Source organism: Cherax quadricarinatus, chromosome 14 (genome assembly GCF_038502225.1).
Source record: "Cherax quadricarinatus isolate ZL_2023a chromosome 14, ASM3850222v1, whole genome shotgun sequence".
Classification (NCBI taxonomy): domain Eukaryota; kingdom Metazoa; phylum Arthropoda; class Malacostraca; order Decapoda; family Parastacidae; genus Cherax; species Cherax quadricarinatus.
In genome coordinates, this window is record NC_091305.1 from 9,576,728 (window position 1) to 9,595,812 (window position 19,085).

Below are 19,085 nucleotides of genomic sequence, written 5' to 3' on the forward strand. Positions count from 1 at the left end.
ACTTTCTAATATGGTCACTGTGCCCTATCCGGTTTCTTTACATTCTCTGTGAGTACCACATCTCTCCATTATGTCTGGAAACTTTCCAAAATTTCAAGTGTTTTAAAGTTACTATATGTATTTCATGTTTTATATATACGTGTACTCTGATGTGTAATTATACCTATGTGTACCTGTACCTAAATAAACTTGTACACTGTGCTGGCATGCAGGTACACATTAAAATCAGTAAGAGTGTCTTATTAGTCTTGAGGATGCCGTATTAATAATGATAATAATACGTTATCTATGGAGGCAAAGAAGGGAATGTATGAAAGTATAGTAGTACCAACACACTTATATGGGTGTGAAGCTTGGGTTGTGAATGCAGCAGCGAGGAGACGGTTGGAGGCAGTGGAGATGTCCTGTCTAAGGGCAATGTGTGGTGTAAATATTATGCAGAAAATTCGGAGTGTGGAAATTAGGAGAAAGTGTGGAGTTAATAAAAGTATTAGTGAGAGAGCTGAAGAGGGGTTGTTGAGGTGGTTTGGTCATTTAGAGAGAATGGATCAAAGTAGAATGACATGGAGAGCATTTAAATCGGTAGGAGAAGGAAGACTGGGTAGGGGTCGTCCTCGAAAAGGTTGGAAGGAAGGGGTAAGGGAGGTTTTATGGGCGAGGGACTTGGACTTCCAGCAGGCGTGCATGAGCGTGTTCGATAGGAGTGAATGGAGACGAATGGTATTTGGGACCTGACGATCTGTTGGAGTGTGAGCAGGGTAATATTTAGTGAAGGGATTCAGGGAAACCGGTTATTTTTATATAGCCGGACTTGAGTCCTGGAAATGGGAAGCACAATGCCTGCACCCTAAAGGAGGGGTTTCGGGATATTAGCAGTTTGGAGGGATATACAGTGGACCCCCGGTTAACGATATTTTTTCACTCCAGAAGTATGTTCAGGTGCCAGTACTGACCGAATTTGTTCCCATAAGAAATATTGTGAAGTAGATTAGTCCATTTCAGACCCCCAAACATACACGTACAAACGCACTTACATAAATACACTTACATAATTGGTCACATTCGGAGGTAATCGTTATGCGGGGGTCCACTGTATCGTGTATCTTTATACGTATATGCTTCTAAACTGTTGTGTTCTGAGCACCTCTGCAAAAAGTGATTGTGTGAGTGAGGTGAAAGTGTTGAATGATGATGAAAGTATTTTCTTTTTGGGGATTTTCTTTCTTTTTTGGGTCACCCTGCCTCGGTGGGAGATGGCCGACTTGTTGAAAAAAACAAAAAAAATACGCAGTAATCACTGATATTTTTTTTCAAACTTATATTCATAATAAACATCCTACATAATATATAAACATGATAAATACACCCCACAATAGAATAAATTAACCTAAATCTGAGATGTTAGGTGTAGATGAATGTGTATGAACCAAAACCAGACATGTTCGTCTGTATGTTTATGTTCTCCACGTCTCTCCTCTTTCATTTACTCATTCTCTCTCTCTCATTTATTCATTTTACCTCGTTTACTCACCTCTCGCCCTACATTAAGACTACAAATATTTTAAGATAAGTAAAAAGTGTACTGTGTGTGTATTTTACTTTTTATTATTTTTAATGCCTATTTCTATTGCTAGCTTAATACATGTTAGTGTAAACTTATCTGACGTTTATAAGTGGAAAAAAATGGCGTTCTGTTTTCCGGCGATGTCCGCTTTCCAGCGGTAGCCTGGAACCTAACCTGCCGTATAAGTGGGGCCCTACTGTACTGTACAGTATATGCAGTTTTGTCAATGAATTTAACTTATATTCTTTGATGAAATAATGCAAAGGTAATTCTACTTTTAAGTGTTATCAGCAATTGTTACTGTACTATTTTTTTAATAGAATTGATCATAAATTTGCTTAATTTATATAATTCATATTTTCTTTGTTACAGTTGGGTGGGCCAGTGAATCCTGCTATACGCAAGGAAGAATCAAAAGTTGTGGATTCTCTTGACATAGAAGATCTGGGTAATAAGGCAGTGTTTTGTCGGTGCTGGCGTAGTTCAAAGGTACGTACATGCAGAACAAACAAAACTACATTGTTTTTATTGCTTGTTTATTATTCAATTAATAGCTCTGTTCATATATTATTATAGTCATGGGAGCACTAAACCCTTAGGGATCATAAAGCACCAAGAGAATGTGCATTGATTGGATTCCATCTAAGGAAAAAGGTCTGTAGTTCAGTTCTTTGGATCAAGAGCCCTCCATCAGCATTAAGGCAATTCTTGAAGGGTAAGCTGTAAATATATTGTCATAAAAATTAGATGGTGTTGGTCACCAAAGGTATACAGTGGTATCTTGACTTAAGAGTGCCCCAACTTACGAGTTTTCCGAGTTATGAGCTATCGTTCGGTTGATTTTTTGCTTTGAGTTGCAAGCGGAAATCCGAGTTATCAGCAAGTTTCAGATACACCGCCACTAATTGGCGGTGTATCTAAAGTCAGATCCAACTTTGTACCCAGAAGAATGTCAGGTATTTCGTCCCATCCCACATGCTCTTCCAAGACATATGTGGAAGGATTATACTCCCACACTAATCCCATATTGTAGTGAGGCACCTTGTTCCTTGTTTGGTTCTTGTATAAATCCAGGGAAGAGGTAACCTCCATTTCAACACTAGAGATTTTTTCCAGAAGCAAAGTGGGTGGAGTAGTGAGGGTGGTGGGTGGAGTAGAGATGGTGGTGGGTGGAGTAGAGATGGTGGTGGGTGGAGTAGAGATGGTGGTGGGTGGTGGAGTAGAGATGGTGGTGGGTGGTGGAGTAGAGATGGTGGTGGGTGGTGGAGTAGAGATGGTGGTGGGTGGTGGAGTAGAGATGGTGGTGGGTGGTGGAGTAGAGATGGTGGTGGGTGGTGGAGTAGAGATGGTGGTGGGTGGTGGAGTAGAGATGGTGGTGGGTGGTGGAGTAGAGATGGTGGTGGGTGGTGGAGTAGAGATGGTGGTGGGTGGTGGAGTAGAGATGGTGGTGGGTGGTGGAGTAGAGATGGTGGTGGGTGGTGGAGTAGAGATGGTGGTGGGTGGTGGAGTAGAGATGGTGGTGGGTGGTGGAGTAGAGATGGTGGTGGGTGGTGGAGTAGAGATGGTGGTGGGTGGTGGAGTAGAGATGGTGGTGGGTGGAGTAGTGATAATGGTGGGTGGGGTAGTGATAATGGTGGGTGGAGTAGAGATGGTGGTGGGTGGAGTAGAGATAATGGTGGGTGGGGTAGTGATAATGGTGGGTGGAGTAGATATGGTGGTGGGTGGAGTAGTGAAGGTGGTAGGCGGAGGATACAATGCAGTGGAACCTCAGTTTTTGTATACCCTAGTCTGTATGTAAAACTATAATTATTCTCTATAAAATGTATTTTTTGTTAATATTTCCCATAATAAATAATGTAAATCCAATTAATCTGTTTGACACCCAAAAATATTAACAAAAGATACATTTTATAGAGAATAACTGTAGTTTTACATAGACTAGGGTATATGAAAACTGAGGCTCCACTGTATTTCTTACTTAAAAATACATTTTTCTTATTTAAAAACGCGTAACAAAAAAATTGGGGTGGTGTTTTGGGGGCTGGAATGGATTAATGGCATTTCAATGAGGAAAATTGATTTGATATACAAGAAAATAGAGTTACGAGCTCGGACACAGAATGAATTAAACTCGTAAGTCAAGGTACCACTGTAATTTAGATGGATGAGGTGAGATTGTTGAGGTGATATGGGCATTAGAGAAGATGGAACATAATAGGATGACAAAGAGGGTGTACAGATCTGGGGTAGAAGGAAGGAGGGTTAGGGGTCGTCCCAGGAATGATTGGAGAAAGGGGTAAAAAAATGGGTTTGACTGCTTGAGGCTTGACCATCCAGCAAGCTTGTGAGAGGATGTTAAATTGGAGAGAATGAAAATGAGTGATTTTCATGGCTAGATATGCTCTTGGAGTGTGAGGAAAATGACATTTATTAAGGGGATTCAGAGAAACTCTTTAGCCAAACTCGAGTCCTGGAGGTAGGGAAGTACAGTAAACCTATATAATGGACCTCTATATAGTGGACTTAGGAAATACAAAAAACAAAAAAAACAAACAAAAAAAAAAAAAAAACCTGAGGGATCGAAAGATTTGGTAACATGAGAGTTTGTTATTTACAACTTGTCTGTTATTGTTACCATCACAGCAAAGTAATCTTTTCTCTATTACTACCCACTTGCTTTCCCTATTAGTCCATTGTATGGAGGGTTTACTCTGCAGTATCTTCACTCTGAGAGATGGGTGAATGTATATTGCATTTGAGAGGGCCATTTGAATTGTGATGTCTGTGCACTTCTTGCAAGATAGCTATTTAATGAAGGAATGAATATGTTGCCTCGTTTTTTTGGGTTGCACTTCTGTTGGAGATGACCAGTAAATGAACAAGAGTGTTAAGTTAAATCAAAACTTAGTTTTATTATGAATAGCTAATATAAAACATCTTGCCATTTGCTATTAAATACAGTATTAAGAGTAAATAATTAACTTTTGTTTTCTTCCTTATTTTAAGGAATAATGGGGTGAGGACACAATATACAGATTTTCTTGATTACGGTTTAGAAGTCCCTCCAAAGTACCAATACGTATCCCAAACCCCTCCTTTAAAGTGCAGGCATTGTACTTCCCATTTCCAGGACTCGAGTCTGGGTAACTGGTTTCCCTGAATCCCTTCACAAAATGTTATCCTGCTCACACTCCAACTGCTCATCAGGTCCCAGAAGTCATTTGTCTCCATTCACTCCTATCTAACACGCTCATGCATGTTTATTTGAAGTCCAAGCCCCTCGCCCACAAAACCTCCTTTATCCCCTCCCTCCAACCTTTTCGAGGACGACCCCTATCCCGCCTTCCTTCCCCTACAGATTTATATGCTCTCCAAGTCATTCTACTTTGATCCATTCTCTCTAAATGACCAAACCACCTCAACAACCCCTCTTCAGCCCTCTGACTCGTACTTTTAGTAACTCCACATCTTCTAATATCCACACTCCGAATTCTCTGCATAATATTTACACCAAACATTGCCCTTAGACAAGACATCTCCGCTGCCTCCTCACTGAGGCATTTGCAACCCAAGCTTCAAACCCATATGAGTGTGTTGGTACCACTATACTTTCGTACATTCCCTTCTTTGCGTCCATGGATAACATTTTTGTCTCCACAGATACTTCAGTGCACCATTCACCTTTTTTTACTTCATCAATTCTATGGTTAACCTCATCCTTCATAAACCCATCGGCTGACAAGTCAGCTCCCGAATATCTGAAAACGTTTACTTCTTCCATACTCCCTCTGGATATATCAATAGTATTTCTGGTGGGTTACTCATACTTTTTCGGAGGTGAATCTTAGCTTTATTGGGTAATAGTGTGCTGTACACTAAGCTTGCCAGGCCTTTGGCCTGATGAGAGAGTTGAGAGAGAGGTCTTGCTGCTGATAGGCCTGGCACAGTAGTGAGGGCTAAGTATGATCTTGTGGAGCGAGGTCTAGGTAGGACTAGGGCCATGATGGATGGCAGTACTGGGCTTAGTGGCATGAGCTTGAAATATAAAACCTGACAACAGTTACATGGATATATTTTTTTGAGCACCAGCCATTCCCCTCCCCCCCCCCCAAAAAAAAAAAAATGTTGTCACTCACTGTCTTACCAGAAGTGGGCTGACAGAGTTCAGATGGGGCTTCCAAACTGCAACATCCCCAACCCTTCAGGGTAGAGGCACTGTGCTTCCCACATCCAGGACTCAAATCCAGCTCATCCATTTCCCTAAACCCCCATTGTGAGTGCTATCATACTCGTTCTTGAATATCGCTTAAAGTCGTAACAACCATTTGCATCCACTCCTGTCTATTGCACTCACACAAGCTTGTTGGATATCGAAACTCCTAGCACTCAAGATCTCTTTTATCTCCTCTCTTCAGCCTTTCCTGGGATAACCCCTACCCCTCCTTTCCTCTACTTGCCCTCTGTATAATAAATACTGTTAGGAACTCTGTACTTTCAAATCTCCAAGCTCTGAATTTTCTCCATAACATTCCCACCACATATTGTCCTCAAGCATGATGTCATTGCCTTCAGCCCCTTCCTCACTGAAATGTTTAAAACCCATGCCTCGCACCCATACAAGTGTTGTACTACTATATTCTGGTACATTTCTTTTTTTTATTGCCATAGATAAAGCTCTGCTTATATGGATGCATCAGTGTACCACTGACCTCTTTTGCCCTCTTCAATTCTGTGTTTCACCTTGTATTTCATTGACCCATCTGGTGACTGATCCACTCCCAAATATCTGGCATGTGTTCCATAAATATTAAATAATAAATTCGTTAAATTCTACAAATAACTTGGGTCTGTTAACTTTCCATATGCTTGTAATGAGTTATTCTGAAAAGAGGATTAATAAAAAGATGAAGGTACATGCCTGTCCTTCTAGATTTTGCTTTAAAATTGATACAGATGTTGATTTTTGTCCACAAAGTGTGGTTATTACCAGCACTTTTCTATCGATGAGCATTTATGATGTCTTTTTTATTAGACACTTAATCTTGATATTTTTATGTTGCAATAGCTTGGTTTTTCTCGTACATGTTACTATAAGAATGCTGCATATCCATATATGGTTGGTCTGTCTCTGTGTCTGTCTCTGTGTCTGTCTCTGTGTCTGTCTCTGTGTCTGTCTCTGTGTCTGTCTCTGTGTCTGTCTCTGTGTCTGTCTCTGTGTCTGTCTCTGTGTCTGTCTCTGTGTCTGTCTCTGTGTCTGTCTCTGTGTCTGTCTCTGTGTCTGTCTCTGTGTCTGTCTCTGTGTCTGTCTCTGTGTCTGTCTCTGTGTCTGTCTCTGTGTCTGTCTCTGTGTCTGTCTCTGTGTCTGTCTCTGTGTCTGTCTCTGTGTCTGTCTCTGTGTCTGTCTCTGTGTCTGTCTCTGTGTCTGTCTCTGTGTCTGTCTCTGTCTCTGTCTCTGTCTCTGTCTCTGTGTCTGTGTCTGTGTCTGTGTCTGTGTCTGTGTCTGTGTCTGTGTCTGTGTCTGTGTCTGTGTCTGTGTTTCTGTCTCTGTCTCTGTGTCTGTTTCTGTGTCTGTGTCTGTGTCTGTGTCTGTGTCTGTGTCTGTGTCTGTCTCTGTGTCTGTCTCTGTGTCTGTCTCTGTGTCTGTCTCTGTGTCTGTCTCTGTGTCTGTCTCTGTGTCTGTCTCTGTGTCTGTCTCTGTGTCTGTCTCTGTCTCTGTCTCTGTCTCTGTCTCTGTCTCTGTCTCTGTCTCTGTCTCTGTCTCTGTCTCTGTCTCTGTCTCTGTCTCTGTCTCTGTCTCTGTCTCTGTCTCTGTCTCTGTCTCTGTCTCTGTCTCTGTCTCTGTCTCACTCACTCACTCACTCACTCACTCACTCACTCACTCACTCACTCACTCACTCACTCACACTCGCTCACTCTCACTCGCTCACTCACACTCGCTCACTCACACTCGCTCACTCACACTCGCTCACTCACACTCACTCACACTCACTCACTCACTCTCACTCATTCTCACTCACTCACTCACACTCGCTCACTCTCACTCTCACTGTCACTGTCACTCATTCTCACTCATTCTCACTCACTCACTCACTCTCACTCACTCTCACTCACTCACTCTCACTCACTCACACTCACTCACACTCACTCTCACTCACTCTCACTCACTCACTCACTCACTCACTCACTCACTCACTCACTCACTCTCACTGTCACTCTCACTGTCACTCTCACTGTCTCTCTCTCTCACTCTCTCTCACTCTCTCTCACTCTCTCTCACTCTCACTCTCTCTCACTCTCTCTCACTCTCTCTCACTCTCTCTCACTCTCTCTCACTCTCTCTCACTCTCTCTCACTCTCTCTCACTCTCTCTCACTCTCTCTCACTCTCTCTCACTCTCTCTCACTCTCTCTCACTCTCTCTCACTCTCTCTCACTCTCTCTCACTCTCTCTCACTCTCTCTCACTCTCTCTCACTCTCTCTCACTCTCTCTCACTCTCTCTCACTCTCTCTCACTCTCTCTCACTCTCTCTCACTCTCTCTCACTCTCTCTCACTCTCTCTCACTCTCTCTCACTCTCTCTCACTCTCTCTCACTCTCTCTCACTCTCTCTCACTCTCTCTCACTCTCTCTCTCTCTCTCTCTCTCTCTCTCTCTCTCTCTCTCTCTCTCTCTCTCTCTCTCTCACACACACACACACACACACACACACACACACACACACACACAAACTTGGACCCACATGGGGGCCAAGATACTTGGAGGGCTAAGATGATGGAGGTGGTACTGGAAAACTTCATGTGCCAACACGTAAGGGACACTACAAGAGAGAGAGGAGAGGATGAACCAGCAAGGCTGGACTTAGTATTCACCTTGAGTAGTGCAGATATCGAGGACATCACATATGAAAGACCCCTTGGGGCCAGTGACCATGTGGTTTTAAGCTTCGAATACACAGTAGAGCTACAAGTGGAGGGAGAAGCAGGAAGGCCAGGACGAATGAAGCCAAACTACAAGAAAGGGGACTACACAGGAATGAGGAACTACCTGAACGGGGTTCAGTGGGACAGAGAACTGGCAGGAAAGCCAGTTAATGAGATGATGGAATATGTAGCAACAAAATGCAAGGAGGCTGAGGAGAGGTTTGTACCCAAGGGTAACAGGAAGAATGAAAAAGCCAGGATGAGCCCATAGTTTACCCAAAGGTGCAGGGAGGCAAAAACCAAGTGTGCTAGGGAATGGAAGAAATATAGAAGGCAAAGGACCCAGGAGAATAAGGAGAACAGTCGTAGAACCAGAAACAAATATGCACAGATAAGAAGGGAGGCCCAAAGACAATATGAAAATGACATAGCAGCGAAAGCCAAATCTGACCCGAAACTGTTGTACAGCCACATAAGGAGGAAAACAACAGTCAAGGACCAGGTAATCAGGCTAAGGAAGGAAGGAGGAGAGACAACAAGAAATGACCGTGAAGTATGTGAAGAACTCAACAAGAGATTCAGAGAAGTGTTCACAGAGGAGACAGAAGGGACTCCAGAAAGACGGAGAGGTGGGGCACACCACCAAGTGCTGGACACAGTGCACACAACCGAGGAAGAAGTGAAGAGGCTTCTGAGTGAGCTAGATACCTCAAAGGCAATGGGGCCAGATAACATCTCCCCATGGGTATTGAGAGAGGGAGCAGAGGCGCTATGTGTACCCCTGACAACAATATTCAATACATCTATCGAAACAGGGAGATTGCCTGAGGCATGGAAGACAGCAAATGTAGTCCCAATCTTTAAAAAAGGAGACAGACATGAAGCATTAAACTACAGACCAGTGTCACTGACATGTATAGTATGCAAAATCATGGAGAAGATTATCAGGAGAAGAGTGGTGGAACACCTAGAAAGGAACGATCTCATCAACAGCAGCCAACATGGTTTCAGGGATGGGAAATCCTGTGTCACAAACCTACTGGAGTTCTATGACATGGTGACAGCAGTAAGACAAGAGAGAGAGGGGTGGGTGGATTGCATTTTCTTGGACTGCAAGAAGGCGTTTGACACAGTTCCACACAAGAGATTGGTGCAAAAACTGGAGGACCAAGCAGGGATAACAGGGAAGGCACTACAATGGATCAGGGAATACTTGTCAGGAAGACAGCAGCAAGTCATGGTACGTGGCGAGGTGTCAGAGTGGGCACCTGTGACCAGCGGGGTCCCGCAGGGGTCAGTCCTAGGACCAGTGCTGTTTCTGGTATTTGTGAACGACATGACGGAAGGAATAGACTCTGAGGTGTCCCTGTTTGCAGATGACGTGAAGTTGATGAGAAGAATTCACTCGATCGAAGACCAGGCAGAACTACAAAGGGATCTGGACAGGCTGCAGACCTGGTCCAGCAATTGGCTCCTGGAGTTCAATCCCACCAAGTGCAAAGTCATGAAGATTGGGGAAGGGCAAAGAAGGCCGCAGACGGAGTACAGTCTAGGGGGTCAGAGACTGCAAACCTCACTGAAGGAAAAAGATCTTGGGGTGAGTATAACACCAGGCACATCTCCTGAAGCGCACATCAACCAAATAACTGCTGCAGCATATGGGCGCCTAGCAAACCTCAGAACAGCATTCCGACATCTTAATAAGGAATCATTCAGGACCCTGTACACCGTGTACGTTAGGCCCATATTGGAGTATGCGGCACCAGTTTGGAACCCACACCTAGCCAAGCACGTGAAGAAACTAGAGAAAGTGCAAAGGTTTGCAACAAGACTAGTCCCAGAGCTAAGAGGTATGTCCTACGAGGAGAGGTTAAGGGAAATCAACCTGACGACACTGGAGGACAGGAGAGAGAGGGGGGACATGATAACGACATACAAAATACTGAGAGGAATTGACAAGGTGGACAAAGACAGGATGTTCCAGAGATTGGACACAGTAACAAGGGGACACAGTTGGAAGCTGAAGACACAGATGAATCACAGGGATGTTAGGAAGTATTTCTTCAGCCACAGAGTAGTCGGTAAGTGGAATAGTTTGGGAAGCGATGTAGTGGAGGCAGGATCCATACATAGCTTTAAGCAGAGGTATGATAAAGTTCACGGCTCAGGGAGAGTGACCTAGTAGCGATCAGTGAAGAGGCGGGGCCAGGAGCTCGGACTCGACCCCCGCAACCTCAACTAGGTGAGTACAACTAGGTGAGTACACACACACACACACACACACACACACACACACACACACACACACCACACACACCACACACACACACACACACCACACACACACACACACACACACACCACACACACACCACACACACACCACACACACACCACACACACACCACACACACACCACACACACACCACACACACACCACACACACACACACACACACACACACACACACACACACACACACACACACACACACACACACACACACACACACACCACACACACACCACACACACACCACACACACACCACACACACACACACACAGGAGATTTAAGGAAGTTTTTACAGTAGAGACAGGAAGGGCTGTGGGAAGACAGCACAGAAGGGAACATCAAGAGGGAATATACCAACAAGTGTTGGATGACATACGAACAACCGAGGAGGAGGTGAAGAAGCTGCTAAGTGACCTTGATACCTCAAAGGCGATGGGACCAGACAACATCTCCCCATGGGTCCTTAGAAAAGGAGCAGAGATGCTGTGCGTGCCTCTAACCACAGTCTTCAACACATCCCTTGAAACTGGGCAACTACCTGAGAAATGGAAGACAGCAAATGTAGTCCCCATATTTAAGAAAGGAAACAGAAACGAGGTGCTAAACTACAGACCTGTGTCTCTGAAATGTATTGTGTGCAAAGTCATGAAGATTATCAGGAGGAGAGTGGTCGAACACCTGGAACGGAACAAGATTATAAATGAAAACCAGCATGGGTTCATGGAAGGCAAATCTTGTATCACAAACCTCCTGGAGTTTTATGACAAGGTAACAGAAGTAAGAACATCAAAATGGTATACAATACCGACAGGTTGGTAGGTAAGACACATAGGCAACAGTTAGGCAACTTTATTCCGAAACGTTTCGCCTACACAGTAGGCTTCTTCAGTCGAATACAGAAAGTAGGCAGGAACAGTAGAGAAGACGATGTAATCAGTCCATCACCCTTAAAGTCGTAGAATTTGAGGTTGTCAGTCCCTCGGCCTGGAGAAGTTCAGTTCCATAGTCAGGAACTATCAGATAGTTCCTGACTATGGAACTGAACTTCTCCAGGCCGAGGGACTGACAACCTCAAATTCTACGACTTTAAGGGTGATGGACTGATTACATCGTCTTCTCTACTGTTCCTGCCTACTTTCTGTATTCGACTGAAGAAGCCTACTGTGTAGGCGAAACGTTTCGGAATAAAGTTGCCTAACTGTTGCCTATGTGTCTTACCTACCAACAGAAGTAAGACACGAGAGAGAGGGGTGGGTTGATTGCATTTTCCTAGACTGCAGGAAGGCCTTTGACACAGTTCTCCACAAGAGATTAGTGCAGAAGCTTTAGGATCTGGCGCATGTAACAGGGAGGGCACTGCAATGGATCAGGGAATACCTGACAGGGAGGCAGCAATGAGTCATGGTACGTGAAGAGGTATCACAGTGGGTGCCTGTGACGAGCGGGGTCCCACGGGTCAGTTCTAGGACCAGTGCTATTTTTGATATATGCGAACGACATGATGGAAGGAATAGACTGAAGTATCCCTATTCGCAGATGATGTGAAGTTGATGAGAAGAATTAAATCGGATGAGGATTAGGCAGGACTGCAATGAGACCTGGACAGGCTGGACATGTGTTCCAGAAACTGGCTTCTCGAATTCAATCCTGCCAAATGCAAAGTCATGAAGATTGGGGAGGGGCAAAGAAGACTGCAGACAGAGTATAGGCTAGGTGGACAAAGTCTACAGACCTCACTCGGAGAAAAACCTCGGGGTGACCGTAACACCGAGCACGTCACCGGAGGCACACATCAACCAAATGCAGTGGACCCCCGCTTAACGATCACCTCCCAATGCGACCAATTATGTAAGTGTATTTATGTAAGTGCATTTGTACGAGTATGTTTGGGGGTCTGAAATGGACTAATCTACTTCACAATATTCCTTATGGGAACAAATTCGGTCAATACTTGAACATACTTCTGGAATGAAAAAATATCGTTAACTGGGGGTCCACTGTAACTGCTGCAGCATACGGGCACCTGGCAAACCTGAGAATAGCGTTCCGATACCTTAATAAGGAATCGTTCAAGACACTGTACACTGTGTATGTTAGGCCCATACTGGAGTATGCAGCACCAGTCTGGAACCCACACCTGGTCAAGCACGTCAAGAAGTTAAAGTACAAAGGTTTGCAACAAGGCTAGTCCCAGAGCTCAGGGGAATGTCGTACGAGGAAAGGTTGAGGGAAATTGGACTGACGACATTGGAGGACAGAAGGGTCAGGGGAGACATGATAATGACATACAAGATACTGCGGGGAATAGACAAGGTGGACAGAGATAGGATGTTCCAGAGAGGGGACACAGGAACAAGGGGTCACAACTGGAAGCTGAAGACTCAGACGAGTCACAGGGACGTTAGGAAGTATTTCTTCAGTCATAGAGTCGTCAGGAAGTGGAATAGCCTAACAAGTGAAGTAGTGGAGGCAGGAACCATGCATAGTTTTAAGAATAGGTATGATAAAGCTCAGGAAGCAGAGAGAGAGAGGACCTAGTAGCAATCAGTGAAGAGGCGGGGCCAGGAGCTGAGTCTCGACCCATGGAACAACAATTAGGTGAGTACGTACACTTGCGTACACGTACACACACATGTACACACACACGTACACACACACACGTACACACACACACACATACACACACACGTACACACACATGTACACACACATACACACACATACACACACATACACACACACACGTACACACACACACATACACACACACGTACACACACACACGTACACACACACACGTACACACACACGTACACACACACACGTACACACACACACGTACACACACACACGTACACACACACACGTGTACACACACACGTGTACACACACGTGTACACACACGTACACACGTACACACACGTACACACACGTACACACACGTACACACACACGTACACACACGTACACACACACGTACACACACGTACACACACACGTACACACGTACACACGTACACACACGTACACACGTACACACACACGTACACACACACGTACACACACACACATACACACACGTACACACACGTACACACACACGAACAGGCACACGTACACACACGCACACACACGCACACACACGTGGGGCCAGGAGCTGAGTCTCGACCCCTGCAACCACAATTAGGTGAGTATACACACACACACCAGTGAAGAGGCGGGGCCAGGAGCTCAGACTCGATCCCTGCAACCTCAACTAGGTGAGTACATACATACATATTCATTTAGATTTTTCCAAAATATAATTTTAATGTAATAAGCTCTTAAATTTTGCATTTTCTGAATAAGAGTTAAAATATAAAATGTGTAAAATGTGCCAAAGTTTGTGTATAATACTGTCATTTAATTATGTAATTGTAGCAACAGACCTTTCAAAGTGATTGTCAAAGAATATTAGAGAAATGCCTGCTAAATGCTAAAAAAAAAAAAAAAAGTAATGTTAGGGCACTTAGATAAAAGTTATACGGGTTTCTCCCATTATTTTCTGCCAACAAAAGCATGGGGAAGTGGAAAAGAATCTTTCCTCCGTAAGCCATGCGTGTCATATGAAGTGATTAAAATGCCGGAAGCGATGGGCTAGTAACCCCTTCTCCTATAGACATTTACTAAAAAAGAGAAGAAGAAAAACTTTATAAAACTGGGATGCTTGAATGTGCATGGATGTAGTGCGGATGACAAGAAACAGATGATTGCTGATGTTATGAATGAAAAGAAGTTGGATGTCCTGGCCCTAAGCGAAACAAAGCTGAAGGGGGTAGGGGAGTTTCGGTGGGGGGAAATAAATGGGATTAAATCTGGAGTATCTGAGAGAGTTAGAGCCAAGGAAGGGGTAGCAGTAACATTGAAGGATCAGTTATGGAAGGAGAAAAGAGAATATGAATGTGTAAATTCAAGAATTATGTGGATTAAAGTAAAGGTTGGATGTGAAAAGTGGGTCATAATAAGCGTGTATGCACCTGGAGAAGAGAGGAATGTAGAGGAGAGAGAGATTTTGGAAGATGCTAAGTGAATGTTTAGGAACCTTTGAACCAAGTGAGAGAGTAATTGTGGTAGGGGACCTGAATGCTAAAGTAGGAGAAACTTTTAGAGGGTGTGGGAGGTAAGTTTGGGGTGCCAGGTGTAAATGATAATGGGAGCCCTTTGATTGAACTTTGTATAGAAAGGGGTTTAGTTATAGGTAATACATCAAACCATACCCCCAGCCGGGATTGAACCCGCGGTCATAGTCTCAAAACTCCAGTCCGTCGCGACGGGCTGGAGTTTTGAGACTCTGTGACCGCGGATTCAATCCCGGCCGGGGGTATGGTTTGTTTGCAATCGTGTCATTACGATTTCTTGAGTCAATAGGTAATACATGTTTTAAGAAAAAGAGGATAAATAAGTATACAAGATATGATGTAGGGCGAAATGAGAGTAGCTTGTTGGATTATGTATTGGTAGATAAAAGACTGTTGAGTAGACTTCAGGATGTACATGTTTATAGAGGGGCCACAGATATATCAGATCACTTTTTAGTTGTAGCTACACTGAGAGTAAAGGGTAGATGGGAGACAAGGAGAATAGAAGCATCAGGGAAGAGAGAGGTGATGGTTTATAAACTAAAAGAGGAGGCAGTTAGGGTAAGATATAAACAGGTATTGGAGGATAGATGGTTTAATGAGAGCATAGGCAATGGGGTCGAAGAGGTATGGGGTAGGTTTAAAAATGTAGTGTTAGTGTTCAGCAGAAGTTTGTGGTTACAGGAAAGTGGGTGCGGGAGGGAAGAGGAGCGATTGGTTGAATGACGATGTAAAGAGAGTAGTAAGGGAGAAAAAGTTAGCATATGAGAAGCTTTTACAAAGTAGAAGTGATGCAAGGAGGGAAGAGTATATGGAGAAAAAGAGAGGTTAAGAGAGTGGTGAAGCAATGTAAAAAGAGAGCAAATGAGAGAGTGGGTGAGATGTTATCAACAAATTTTGTTGAAAATAAGAAAAAGTTTTGGAGTGAGATTAACAAGTTAAGGAAGCCTAGAGAACAAATGGGTTTGTCAGTTAAAAATAGGAGAGGAGAGTTATTAAATGGAGAGTTAGAGGTATTGGGAAGATGGAGGGAATATTTTGAGGAATTGTTAAATGTTGATTAAGATAGGGAAGCTGTGATTTCGTGTATAGGGCAAGGAGGAATAACATCTTGTAGGAGTGAGGAAGAGCCAGTTGTGAGTGTGGGGGAAGTTCGTGAGGCAGTAGGTAAAATGAAAGGGGGTAAGGCAACCGGGATTAATGGGATAAAGATAGAAATGTTAAAAGCAGGTGGGGATATAGTTTTGGAGTGGTTGGTGAAATTATTTAATAAATGTATGGAAGAGGGTAAGGTACCTAGGGATTGGCAGAGAGCATGCATAGTTCCTTTGTATAAAGGCAAAGGGGACAAAAGAGAGTGCAAAAATTATTGGGGGATAAGTCTGTTGAGTATACCTGGTAAAGTGTATGGTAGTTATTATTGAAAGAATTAAGAGTAAGACGGAGAATAGGATAGCAGATGAACAAGGAGGCTTTAGGAAAGGTAGGGGGTGTGTGGACCAGGTGTTTACAGTGAAACATGTAAGTGAACAGTATTTAGATAAGGCTAAAGAGGTTTTTGTGGCATTTATGGATTTGGAAAAGGCATATGACAGGGTGGATAGGGGGGAAATGTGGCAGATGTTGCAAGTGTATGGTGTAGGAGGTAGGTTACTGAAAGCAGTGTAGAGTTTTTACGAGGATAGTGAGGCTCAAGTTAGAGTATGTAGGAAAGAGGGAGATTATTTCCCAGTAAAAGTAGGCCTTAGACAGGGATGTGTGATGTCACCGTGGTTGTTTAATATATTTATAGATGGGGTTGTAAGAGAAGTAAATGCGAGGGTCTTGGCAAGAGGCGTGGAGTTAAAAGAATCACACATAAAGTGGGAGTTGTCACAGTTGCTCTTTGCTGATGACACTGTGCTCTTGGGAGGTTTTGAAGAGAAGTTGCAGAGGTTGGTGGATGAATTTGGTAGGGTATGCAAAAGAAGAAAATTAAAAGTGAATACAGGAAAGAGTAAGGTTATGAGGATAACAAAAAGATTAGGTGATGAAAGATTGGATATCAGATTGGAGGGAGAGAGTATGGAGGAGGTGAATGTACTCAGATATTTGGGAGTGGACGTGTCAGCGGATGGGTCTATGAAAGATGAGGTGAATCATAGAATTGATGAGGGGAAAAGGGTGAGCGGTGCACTTAGGAATCTGTGGAGACAAAGAACTTTGTCCTTGGAGGCAAAGAGGGGAATGTATGAGAGTAGTTTTACCAACGCTCTTATATGGGTGTGAAGCATGGGTGATGAATGTTGCAGCGAGGAGAAGGCTGGAGGCAGTGGAGATGTCATGTCTGAGGGCAATGTGTGGTGTGAATATAATGCAGAGAATTCGTAGTTTGGAAGTTAGGAGGAGGTGCAGGATTACTAAAACTGTTGTCCAGAGGGCTGAGGAAGGGTTGTTGAGGTGGTTCGGACATGTAGAGAGAATGGAGCGAAACAGAATGACTTCAAGAGTATATCAGTCTGTAGTGGAAGGAAGGCGGGGTAGGGGTCGGCCTAGGAAAGGTTGGAGGGAGGGGGTAAAGGAGGTTTTGTGTGCAAGGGGCTTGGACTTCCAGCAGGCATGTGTGAGCGTGTTTGATAGGAGTGAATGGAGACAAATGGTTTTTAATACTTGACGTGCTGTTGGAGTGTGAGCAAAGTAACATTTATGAAGGGGTTCAGGGAAACCGGCAGGCCGGACTTGAGTCCTGGAGATGGGAGTACAGTGCCTGCACTCTGAAGGAGGGGTGTTAATGTTGCAGTTTAAAAACTGTAGTGTAAAGCATCCTTCTGGCAAGACAGTGATGGAGTGAATGATGGTGAAAGTTTTTCTTTTTCGGGCCACCCTGCCTTGGTGGGAATCAGCCAGTGTGTTAATAAAATTAATAATAATAAAAAAGCACTATTTGTGAATAAATGAGGCCAAGGAGCATCATATTTGCCTTGTTTATGTGAATATTTTTGATATTTTCACTGGTTATTTACAGTATTCTGTTACTATGTTTCTTCATTATTGGGGTATTGTACTTGTAAAGTCAGAAAGAATAAAGTATTTAACTTTTATTTTTTTGATAATAAAATCTTGGTAAATTGATTAAGTTTTTCATAAGGATTAACTATAGTATCCATATGCTACTTTACAGGAGGGCTCTCTTCTGAATTACACATTACTGACACAACCTTTCTTTTTGCAGTTTCCTTATTGTGATGGATCGCACAATGCCCACAACACTGTTCATGCAGACAATGTTGGACCTCTTATTATCAAGAAGAAAGAGTAACTAATGGTAAAAAAGAGGAATGTATAGTAGAGCATTATCATAGGCAGCACAGTTGTACAGTAAATTTTATGAATGTAGCTATTAAAATTCTAATGGTATGATCCTAAGACTCTTGTATCTATATTAACATAGTACAATGTATTATTAAACACTGGTACTGAGGCAGGTAAGGGATTACTGGAAATGGGATTTATTTTTTGCTGTATATTTTGAGCTTGAGACTGAACTTTATACAATAATTGTTAATTATGTAATACAAGTATTTTTTTTTTTTTTTTTTTTTTACAGTTTATATGTTGAGCACATTAAAATCATGTCTTTGTTTTTATGTCATAACTATCTTGTTGATCCTAACATATAATTGAAAATAAATTTTTTTATCTTATCTAAACATGTACTACATAATGCATTACCCATGTTCCAGGTAAGACACATATGCAACTGTTAGGTATATTTCGAAACGTTTTGCCCACACAGTAGGTTTCTTCAGTGGAGTATGGAAAAGTTGGTAGAAGCATAGAAGCAGAAGAGATGTGAAGATGATCTAATCAGTCCATCACCCTTGATGAACTGTTGCATGTGTGTCTTACCTAACAACCTGTTGGTATTTCATACCATTTTAATATTCACCCATATTCCAGTTCACTGTGATAAATACGTATGAAAGATAATGGTTTCTTTAACCTTAAAAGTAGAGTACCTCACAACATTGCTTGTTAATTGTGCCTAGAACTTTGAATACTAGTCATAATAAAAATTTTCTCTGCAATACATAAGTAATTTTTGGACTAAGACTGTAAAACTCTTACATATGACCAAGCCTGAAAATCAGAATATAATTTTAGGACCAAGACTGTACCAGGTAGAGGTGAGAAAGGCATTGTTTACAG

At 43.0% G+C, this 19,085-nt stretch overlaps 1 protein-coding gene across 1 annotated transcript in view; it reads left to right on the forward strand.

The window, feature by feature from the left end:
- Window positions 1-18,866, forward strand: part of Cisd2 (CDGSH iron sulfur domain 2) — a 28,903-nt gene extending 10,037 nt beyond the window's left edge. The window contains exons 3-4 of the mRNA XM_053785791.1: window positions 1,937-2,053; window positions 18,109-18,866. Of these exons, the coding sequence (XP_053641766.1) occupies window positions 1,937-2,053; window positions 18,109-18,195 (204 nt within the window). The 3' untranslated portion in view covers window positions 18,196-18,866. The remainder of the gene's footprint in view (window positions 1-1,936; window positions 2,054-18,108) is intronic.
- Window positions 18,867-19,085: the final 219 nt, after the last annotated feature.